At 44.0% G+C, this 11,515-nt stretch overlaps 1 protein-coding gene across 1 annotated transcript in view; it reads right to left on the bottom strand.

Annotated features, from left to right (window-relative positions):
* Positions 1 to 3,281: 3,281 nt before the first annotated feature.
* The window catches only part of LOC112561325 (collagen alpha-6(VI) chain-like), a 51,238-nt gene continuing 43,004 nt past the window's right edge, over positions 3,282 to 11,515 (bottom strand). Inside the window, exon 19 of the mRNA XM_025233739.1 lies at positions 3,282 to 3,448. Coding sequence (XP_025089524.1) covers positions 3,282 to 3,448 — 167 coding nt within the window. The remainder of the gene's footprint in view (positions 3,449 to 11,515) is intronic.

Raw genomic sequence — 11,515 nt, 5'->3', positions numbered from 1 at the left:
CGGACAAATATAACAAACATTCGACACATAAAGGTTTGCATGATGATTTAGTGACGGCTGTAAACACACTTTTTAAAACACGGAAAATGTCTGTTTATATTTGTCTCGTTACCAAGGTTCCATGAAGAAGACGAAGATAATGAATTTGTGTCTAATCTAACCTCTCTTTAACTCTGACATGTGTACCGATCAAACGAGTCTTTAGCGAATTGAAACCGTCAGACGATCGGTTAAGATGAAAAAAATGATACATTAGAAACTGTACCTTTAGAAGTTGGTATAGCTGTAGATAACAGAAATGAGCATACATCCATAAAACAGTTCATAAGTAGGTGCAAAAACACTCATTAAACAGGTAGTAAATGTTCAAGCTATTCCACGTAGTGTGTAAGGTTAAATATAGTCAAACGAAGACAGTAATAATACACGAAAGATACATCTGTGTCGCATTGTAAGAAATAATGCACATGATCAACATTTATTCATCTCAGATTAGTAAATAAAACAAGGCAATCAGCCTCACCACTAAAACGCATTATGCACGGAGAACACTTGCTTCTCTCTTCAGCAGTCTCTCGCAGTTTTCACCTCGAAACTCGATTGCACAGCCCAAAGCTGAGACATCTTCTCGTCCAACCGGCTTCGAACTGAAGTTTTACGTGGCGCTGCGATTGACATGCCGAATCCAACTCTTGTGTCCGTCGCAGACAGGATTCTGGTAAGATAAACGCGATGGCGTAGATGTGGATGCCTTCAGCTTCTCGCTTCGTGCTACAGCATTAGACAGGCCGCATATGGTCACGGGAGTGTGGTGCGTCGACGAAGTTTCGAATGTTGTGGACACACCGTCTGTTTCACCACGATGGGCGATGTTAATGGGACGCATCGCGCACGATCGCCGTTGCAGGTCATCTGTGCGTGAACATCTACCGGACGACCTCCACAATACTGGCTATAGGCTGCAAAGCGACCCACCAGCGACCGGGTGTTGGTGCTGCCATGACGATAAGTAGGATATGTTCTCGATGCATTTGGTCTGGTGAAGACATGTTCCTTCCTCGCCGTCATGGTCCTGTCCATCCGTGTCAAGGCCTGGAACTGGCATGAAGAACCTCAGTGCTGTAATGACGACTGGCCGACTCGAAACCGTTATGCGTTGCCTATGCCCTGAATGCCTCGACAACTGCCCTCTTTGAAAATCCCCCAAGAGGACGGATCTTTGACTGGGAGGTTCCTCGAAGTCTAGTACAAGCTTATATATGAAGCCCTGGAAGTTAGAGGTTCTGTGACACGCTAAGTCTGGTGAACTTGTGTGCGCAGTTCCAGGTCACGTGAAGACAAGAATATTCATTATCTCTCTGCCTGGTCCGTCGGACATCCTGTTTACGACAGTCTATTTGTTAATCGTGCGGATGATATTGTGCAAATACATAACTTGCTATACAAGGTCGATAGGAGCTTACAAGTTCTGATGTCCTGATGTATCCAGTAATTGAATCTACAATGTGAATTAAGGAGATGGGGAATATATTAATGTGTTTTGACAATACAAGCTGGCAGATGGTGTCACTAAATGGGTTGATTTAGTCAGCCTAAATAATAAGACATTGTTTGATTTCTAAGAGTCATTACTTTGAGTCGCTTTTAGTAATCTTCGCTTGTGTACTGCTGTATGTAATAATCGTTCAAGGGGGGTCTAGCAATAACGTTTTAAAATTTCTACTACTATTATAGAGAAGATAAACTGTGGAACCACATAGCAATGTCATACCTTTTTAATTGGAGGAGTGTCTCGTCATTTAAGCTGGTAATGAGGTAAGGTGCGTGTTGGAGGCTGAAACAGCAATGATCCACTTTGATCCGTGAGAATTGCACGACTCATACGAAAATCTTATTTCAAACGACATGCAATCCTTTAAAAAAAAAATTCGCAAAACCATGACCGTCATGCACGAAGGGTCACGAATCATATACGTGCTAATGATCATGTGGTAAATTTAATGAGAATATTTGTAGGATAGCATATAGACTCTATGTTAAAGGAGGCTTAAAATATCCGGCATTACACAAGTATATAACAAATATTGAACAAACGTTGTTCTTGCAAAATGATATGGTTTATGAGGATTAGCTTATAGAACAAATTTTTTTTCACTACAGGTTCAGACCCCGTCCCTCTTTTCTGTTTTTCCTGTGAAAAGTTTACCAGAATAAGATTAGAATGAGGATGTTCCTTTTCGACAAAGCATCTCCGATCTAACCTCTTTTCACAAGAACCCCTGACATGCAATGACTATACCAATCGCACAATAATATCTGCTAGCAAAATTAGCCGTCAGACTGAAGGTTTAAAGACAAAAAAAATCTCCGGCATTTCGTGAAACTGTACCGTTTCCCTCAGAAGGGGCCACGATGTGAACTGGTCCTGCTGGGTAGAACTGTAGATATCAGGGAAACAGTCAATGGAAGGCATCCATGAAGAACTGAGAAACAGTTCACAGAAATAGGTGCATAAACATTACGATGTACTGTGGACAGATGAATAATACTGGTATGTTCAAGCTGTGTTGCACTGTTAAAATTAGCGGTCGCTATAAACCGATAAATGAGTTCTGCAAATATAATCTCCACCTCCTTTGGGCTTAGATTAAAATAAATCGTCCTATACGGTTTGATGAAAGATTTAGGTTCATAATGATGAAGTAGGTTATAACTTAAGATAGGAAGTATTTACCACTCAAGATGAACGCTGAGAAATTAACCACCTTGTCTGTTCATATACAGCAAATAACTCTCTGATCGTGCTCACTGAACTCTTGCTGACCAGCAAGCGGTTCTCAGGTCCCACCGGCTTACTGGCGATGCCGTCCAAAATGCCCACTGTGAACGTGTCCGTCAGACCGATGCTAGACCGATGCTGGTAGATGTTGTGGGATTTGCCTTTTCAGCTCTGGCCATGGTTCTTGCGGGTCGGCATTATCAAGGGATGAGTGGTGCGTCGAGAGTTGAGTGTTGAATCGGGACACACCGTCTGACTCACTACCACACGATGCGGCGATGTTGGGGACGTTTGTCTTGTTGATCGATCGCCGTTAGGGTAGGGTGGGATAGCACATCTGCGACCTCATAGTAGAGGAGAACCACCAGCTGTGTTGGTGCTGCCATGGACCCGTGGAATAAAAGGCTGTTCGTTCGGGATGGCGGTGAAGAACTTCCTGCGCTTTGGTCCTGTACGTGTTTCAGTTGGAACGGATTGAACGTAAACCTCGAGTGCTGTAAGATCACGACTGCTGGCGACGTCGAACGTTGACCCAGGATCTATGTTCGATGTGGACAGCAATGGTGAGAAAATCTTTGACGAAGTCCTTCATGAGCTGGAAGTTAGGTTCTGTGACACTGGTGGAGGCGTCCAGAACGAAGACAAGGTCTATCTCGGCCTCGTCACAACCTGTAGAATTGTACAGACATAGAGTCATAACCCTTTGAGCATTTACGATTGCTTGAAGCTAACCTGCTTTAGTTGTCTGTCGAATGAATATTCAGCAAAAGACGTGCAAAAGGATTTATTGTTTGTCTTGAATTGACATACATTAATAACACAGACATGTCAGACATCCACAAAGTCATATATCCACACACTCATACAGGACAAGGATGGGTCAAAAGATGACGAAGCTTCTACAAACCTCTTCGTGCTGGCGGTAGTGTCAACGGAGGAGGCTCTGTAAAGTAGAATTTGAGAGATTAAACAACTTTTTCTGGAAGAATTCAATGACCAAACACGTGTACTACCATCCCGTGTGATTAAATTAATAGTTAGCAGTTTAGGATTGTAACCTGCCGTTACTTAACTGCAACCAAGTTCGATTAATGCTGTTTTCAGAGTAGGATGAGTCTTTTTGTCCTTTCATATTTCCTACCCCACGTTCTCTCTCTCTCACTCCGTCTCTTCTGTAGCCTTAATAAATTGAAGGCATCTAATATTGGGATCATCAGGTAGATTAAAATTAAAACAGGAAACATTTTCAACACAAATGACATTGCGCAATGGCTGACGATGGAGACTTGATGGTAGAAAAAAAACGATTAACACACCAGGACACTTCAAAGTGAGACATTTCCTGGAAAACGGAAGTGGCCAGACCAGCGCAACAAATCGAAAAAACCAGCTAAATTATTTACTCGAGGAGGACCCAGACTTAAAAGTTACACTCAGTGACGCCAAATTCGTCACTTGTGCACCCGAAACTTGTCCGTCGAGCTAGCACTCGCTGATGCCTCAACAGAGGCAAAAAGGCCTAGGGAGAAGGAACATCGAAAGTGTCTCACCACGTGCCTGATATCAGCAAGGTGAAATTGCGACGCTAATAAGGAAGGGTGGATCCAGATCACCATCATCCAATGCTTTGCAGCCCGAGATCAATGGCTCGATGCAGTAGCCAGGATGAAGGAGACATAAGCAAAAGAAGGACCTACAGCTTTCACCATGTTGAGCGCACTGCTTATGACACCATACACACCTAGACGCGTATGAAGAGATCTGACAATCATTATAGGAGACACTAAATGCAAAGTGGGAGATGATAGCGCCAAAACGAGAGACTTATCAAGAATCACGATGCTCCTAGGGTCCATCCCCAGTAAAGTACCTATCTAAAGATCAAATCAGGTCTATGGAGAGACTCAGTCAAGAAGGCGATAATGTAGTGGGCCTCCTAGGACAAGAGACTGAAACCAGAACAAGCAGATGGAGTCCCAGAGTTGTACCAGGGATTATAGGTCATAGGCACTGAGAGACGCGTCTGGGCATAAGAAGGCATGGTGAGTTAAGTATGATACAATGCGCCAACACAATCTTCCCGATGGTCATAGAGAACAAGACGACATTACCCAAGGAAGACGTCGGTAGTATGGCCACCAGATAGTGGACCGTTTCATCCCAGCATGGCGTTAGAGACCTGGACTATGCATATGACATCCCATGCTTAACGGCGTAACTAAACAGGCACCAAGTATGCGCCGAACCCGTAAGTAACGCATAGAGAGTACATCGCGAGAAGTTTACCCCTCCCGCTAAGGACAGAGATAAACTGGTATTAAGGCGACTAACAAAGAGAGGTAGAGAAGAGTAAGCATACGGATGAGGATCAGCTGACAGTCAAGCAGTCCAAAGGCAGAAGGTGGTTGAAAGACCAGACATTGTCGCACGCTACAAACGAAACCAAATAATTTGAGGAAAGAGAGACAGGCTCGACCTCTAGCGCCAAGATCGCGGTGGCGAGAGATGCGATATGTGCGCAGCGTGACCGTGTAACCTATTTGTATACAGGATGTCACAAGTATAAACATAAGAGAGGCGTTCCACTCGCGCCCCACACCGGCTGACTGTTTCCTGCCTTATTCTGGTTCGAGTGTGAAACTGAATTAGTACTAGTTGTGTCGACATCATACAACCCACGGTAATCTTAGCCAGCTTTCGGTGGGATGTATATCTAGAATTATTGGACGCTAAAGCGTTCAAAGCAATGAGTTTCTCCACAAACGGTTCTTTCAAAGCTACAGGTTAGTGTGATTACAATGTGAGCATGACGGCCTCGCTCAACTAGGCACGTCGAAGAGCATGAACACCAGAAATAAAGCAAGTGTCAAGAAAGAGGCTCTAGGTTCGAAGTGCGGCACTGTCCATCTAATAGTACTATACGGATAACTTCACAGACGGTTTACGTGCACGGCCAAGCGTATTAAGAGACCGAGAGTGACGCTCCAAGGAGAGTATAATTACAGTAACATCAGAGGAGGAGTGCCCAGAGCCTGCATAAAAACGTGTTCCCTAAGGGACTCTTCGCAGTTTCATTGAAGTCTTCTGGAGGAGACAGCAAATGCGCGGTTGTCGTCCACAGCCGCTCGTTTGCGGGCGATGCCATTCCAACCCTGTGGTGTTCGCGTCAGGATCTAATTGACTCGTCGAGCCCCGGCTAGATGTGGAATACGGGCGGGCCTGCTACACGGTGGCTCGGTGGTGCGTGGCCTCCGGAGGATGGGTTGCCGAGCTGGGATTGTTGACCTGTTTGGATGGCTAGCTCGACTCTTTTAGGACACGCTGATGTACGATTGGCCACGTTTGCTGAAAAGAGTTTTGGATGTTGGTTTTAGAGACGTGAGTGAGGCATAAACGGTCGCCGCTCGGGCGCTGCCAGTGAAACATCTGTTCTGACTGCATCGGGTACGTAGCAGTGGCGTCTGTGTGACCGTTGAGGATTGGCTGACTTGCTAATGTCTGCGGCAGTTTTTATTGGATAAATAGTCTCCGATGAGCTTGATAAGCCAAAGGACCTAACTTGTGTTATGGGCTGCAGGGTTTAGAGTTGGTCAGGTCGAAAACTGCAGTGATTTGGCCTTCCGGTGCGATGTCGCAGTGGGATGCATAGCAACGCGGAGTTGCGTTGTCAAAGTGTTTGCACACTATGAGCTTAAGAGAAGATCGCAATATAAACAAGTGCTAGTTCCTATCTCGAGCAGGTTCAACACTAGCGCGAAGCGCGTCCAGCATCAATACCACCAGATCTAGCCTTTGACCACACCCGTGGCGTGACGCACACTGCCGCATTTGTGAGAGAATGAGGACTGGAATTTTATCTGAGTAAGCGAAATCTATTGCCACGAGTTAGACTTGCCGTCGGTATTGCGATAATTTAAACATAGGACCATATGGAAACAATACTAACTGATCACAGGAACCTTTATGAATAGCTGCCATCTTAAGTTTCCTGACCTTTCAGGGTATAGAAGTTCAATGCTAACTACTTCCTCAGAATTATACTCGTTCAACTGTAAGAGTATGACGGCCGTGACGTCCCTTTGCGGCTTATACGACTTGAGAGGGGGCTGACTGGAGAAAGATATTTCGTTTAGATTTTGTTGTTAATATTGATCTAGGAGAGGTGACTATATTACGATTTCGTTGGCATGGTCACTATCGTATGCCTGATCGGGTTAGATAATATATAAAGCACGGTTTGCGATGAGATCTGAGGTGCTTCTCGAGTGTGTCCACAGGTTTGTCTTATAACCGACTCTTCCTACACGAGCCTCTAAAAGCAACTGAATCCTGGTTGAACGAACTCGTTCCTTCCTCCCCTCGCACAGGACGCTGAATCTTCATTCCATACACTCAGAACTCTACCAAGTGTTTACGTTTTCGGTCCAGTGAGCGGACGACTGCGACACATCACAAGAATCTAGCGAGAACAGCGATGCTGGGTCGCTAAATGTGGCGACCTTAGACACCTTTCCTCGCGCACGAACTGGAACCACGCAGATGGATAGCTGGTGCTAACGAAGGCTTGTGTGAGGCCCGGCAGGAGAGGTTAGGCTTTAGATGCGGTTTTCCAGCCTGCAGTCGTTGTAGGTTTCTTTCCTCACGACGTGTGCTCCGAATGGACAAAAACGATTGCGAGATCTAAACTAAATTCTCTGACAGGTTCTGAAAATTGCATCATCCGCCCTGATGCCAGCTCTGCAGACTTGATCCTGGTAGCCCTTTGGCTTTCTCTCTCTTGTCGCTGATTTTTCCAATGTTTCCACTCATAACAGTGCATTTTTATCTACTAAAAAGTTGTTCACGCGCTCTATCTCTGATTCCTTCAGGTTGCTTAACACTCAAGGGTCAAGAGGACTGAGCTGACAGTATTTGGTGAGATTATTTACTCTAGTTTTCCGATGAACAGTTATTTTCGCAACCTTTTCGTCACCTGGTCACGTCTTTGGTTTACCTTTAATAATTGTCGCGCTGTGAACATGTATGTAGCTAATTATCAGAGCTTGCTATGTCATTATTAATCTAGTTGCATATTTGTAAAGCGACATGAGCTTGCTCATACTGGCTATCCAAATGTTTGTGCCATCGTATCATTTTATGGGCCCCCATTATTATAGTAGGAGATGGTGATATATATATATCAGTCAGAACTTATCGGTTGAATGGCGAGAGGAGTGAAACGATCTAACCCGTATATTTTCTATTTTTCGATGTAACAGGCGATAGAATCGTCCACAGGCACGGATGGATTTTTCCAGGAGTGAGAGAAAGTGTTTTCTGCCGACGTGGAAGCCTACTGAACCAAAAAGCACTTGATGCAGTGGTATGTAATATAAATAACAACAAATTAACCTTGACAAAAAAATCAACAATTTACGAGCAATGCTGTTAACAACCACATATACATCAAAACTGGAGCACCAAGGCGTCGACATCGAGGCTCAAAGTTCTGGCTAGTACTTGCTGAGCTTCTACCACAGAAGGGAAGCTAAGCTATTTTTACACGAGTCTGGTTAACACTATACTCGCTGGTGCGGCAGCGGAGCTGAGGTGCAGGCACCGATCCACTTACAGCATAACCTCGTAATATCATCCTTTAGACTGTCTTATTTGTAAAACCATACGTGCCAGTGAGATAAAATGATGACCGTAAAACATATGTAGCGGAGAAAAGGAAAACCCGGAACCTTGACGATACGTTCCTCTTTCGATTGCTTCCCTAGAGGCTTAAAAACTACATGTGGGGGCTCGATACTCTTGAGATATCTACGGTTCTGCATTCGTGACGCTCAGGTGAGGACTTCTGGCATCGCAGTCGGGATTGCTCTCGTACCAACAGGAAATAGAGTAAAAGAAACCCGATCAAAGTAAACAAAGTACAATTTACGTAGAAAAGTGTATATGTGTCAAATTCCGACATTATGTATCATGTTTGGAGGTGACATCTAGTTAGTTGCAACTTGCCAGAGATAGAGATTCAAACAAAAAAAACTTTGTTCTCATTAAGATATTCCTTGACTTACGACACACTTTGAGGGCGCCAAGGAATAATACACTTCCTGGATTTCTATGTGGTCCGCATAATTTTACTTAATCTTTTATTGAGTAGAGGCCTTTTCGTACCCACAAACGACCCAGATCTACCACATGACTAATCTAGCTATAACTATCTAACACACACGTGTATACTCGAGTTATTAAATGTTAAAGTGGTACCCGAGTGTGCGTTCATTCACTGCGTTGCGTACAGAAGTTTTAACAGTCAGACAGTGACCTATATGTATGGTTCTTGTCCAGTATGACTCCTAGTATAGTCCTCCTATTTTTTCACTGTATAGAAATCAAGTTTATCTCCTTTGTTGGGCTATGCCAGAATCAACGTTAGCGACCTAGGCTCGTGTTGAGGGTTTCCTAGGGTTGGTAAATTCGGAGTTGTGATACCTCGAAAATGTGCGTGTGTGGTTCCAGAAAAGAAAGTTAGTGATATATAGTTGAAATAAAGAAATGTTTTTATCGAGTTGCGTCTGCTACTGCTGAGCATGCGAGACTAAAGTGACAGTTTCATAATGACTCTCATTATGGCCTGTATGCTCATGTGTTAAGGCTAGCTACCTAGTCATCGTGCCCATTTAAATTAACGAGGCAGAGAAAACTTACTTCTGCGAGTAATATTACGCCAAAGCACTAGAGTGACAGTGCCTGCCTTAGCGAACAGTCACAACAGCAACCTGCCAGCGAGAGCTTGTGCTTGTTTGTTGATGTTGTTCATATTTTTGCTATTTTGGTACATCTGCATATCAGAATTGCAAAATATCGACACCAAAGTTTGAATAAGGTGTTTGATTATAAAAAAAATTGAATGAAACATTTTTTTTTGCATTACTCACCTTATCAAAGGTCGAGCCACTAAGTCAATATCCGATGCTTATCTCTCGCAGATTTTCCTATAAGATCAATTAACCACTCTTGTTACAGCAAATCTTTCTGATTCCACAGTGGTTACTATGTGTCTGTGCGTTGGTATGCCATGCCCAACTCTGGTGGTGTCCGTTCAGACACGATACACGCTAGATGTGGTATACCATGCCCGCTTCGGTTCTCATTATCTCCCCTCCTAGGCGATGACGATGGTGCTTGATACGTGTGTTTAGAGTTTGTTTTGTAATTGAATGTAGCCACGTGTGTTTGTTTGACTGACGTTTTTGGCGCAGTTGTCCAATTGTTTCCACTGTTGGTACTTACTACACGGGTCGCCGCCTTGGCTGCCCGTCCTAAGATAGTAACGATCTACTGTTACATACAGATGCACCAGGTACTTGCAGGGAGCCGGCGTGGCACGTGTTGGGCTGATCCGATCCTTGCCGCTTTTAATGGTAATTTCTCCACGTCGATGGCTAGATTACAACGCAGAGTGTTTCAGCGAGTGTGTTTGATAGGCTTGTTGAGGTGGAACGCGCAGAAAGGATGGATGAGTTCACCTATCTCAGGTGCTGTACGGTGTGCAGATGATTTCAACCACGCACGCGGTTATCAGTTGCCGACTGTCGATGCTCAGCATTAAACAGGTAAACACTACCTTAGGGATGAAATTCTATTTTTTCGATCAATACTAGAGCAAAAAATGTGCTTACTCAATCCCATGGTTTGAAAGCGTCAGGAGATAAACGAATACACAATCAATGCGCAAGAGCTCTGCGGTTGGAGCAGCTCCGATACTTAGTTGCAGCGTGGAGGTTGGTGTGCGTTAAGCAACGCAGTATGTATTATTTTCAAAAATAACATCAACTGACAACCAAAACTTTCTTCGTAAATCGTTTTTCGTAATTCAGAATTTGTTGCTGAAGGCAATCGCCTAAACAGCAAACAAGTTGATTTCTTATGCTCTTTGTAGCTGTATATGTGTATGATCGTAACTTGTGTATTGCACTGGCGCCCAGCCACCTCCAACTATCGCTGGAGGGTCAGAGTAGAACAAGACACAATATATTTTATAGCGTGTAGTTTCATTTTGTTTACTACTATTTTTAGAATTTATTTTAACAAAGGGCCGCGCCTGGCAACGTAGTCTTAGTCAAATAGCTGATAAAGCGCTGCAACACTTCACAATCATTGAGTCCCGATCTCAGGTATAAAGATGACACAGCATGGAAGGGATCGCCTGCTTAGCAGAAGAGAAGATAGTACGCGTGGGACAGAGGAAGAGCATTTATAGGTAGTATAGTGGCACAAAAACCATATCCGGGGTAGTCCAGTGAGTTGTTTGTTATATTGATGCAAGAGTGGGCGAACGACTTGGAGCATTGTCGGGTAGGGTCATGTGGAGCGATTAGACAAGCAAAATCTGGGCAAAGAAGTTACATGCTTGTGGTTAGTTATATGCATATGTCGGGGTGACGTTCGTCAGACAATTTCATAAGGGCAGCCAAGTCAGTGTACTATCTAGTGGTCTCGAATTTTAAATTAAATAAAAAACAGGAGCAAGAAACGAGACTTCAACCTGGAGTGTGGCTAAGCGCGCAGGCTTCGAGCAGATTGGACGGATTCGTGCGGCAAGAAGCTTTTAAACACCTACTACACACGCAATTGGAATGTGTTAAGAAAATCCATGCATAATACAAACATCGAATATCAGGTATAGTTTATAGTAAAGGTCATATTCTGCTTGAAAGTTTTCATCGAGGGGACATTTCTTATCAA

This window comes from Pomacea canaliculata, linkage group LG1 (assembly GCF_003073045.1).
Source record: "Pomacea canaliculata isolate SZHN2017 linkage group LG1, ASM307304v1, whole genome shotgun sequence".
Classification (NCBI taxonomy): Eukaryota; Metazoa; Mollusca; class Gastropoda; order Architaenioglossa; family Ampullariidae; genus Pomacea; species Pomacea canaliculata.
The sequence above is the reverse complement of the archived record's forward strand: the minus strand, read 5'-3'. Positions and strand labels throughout refer to the sequence as shown.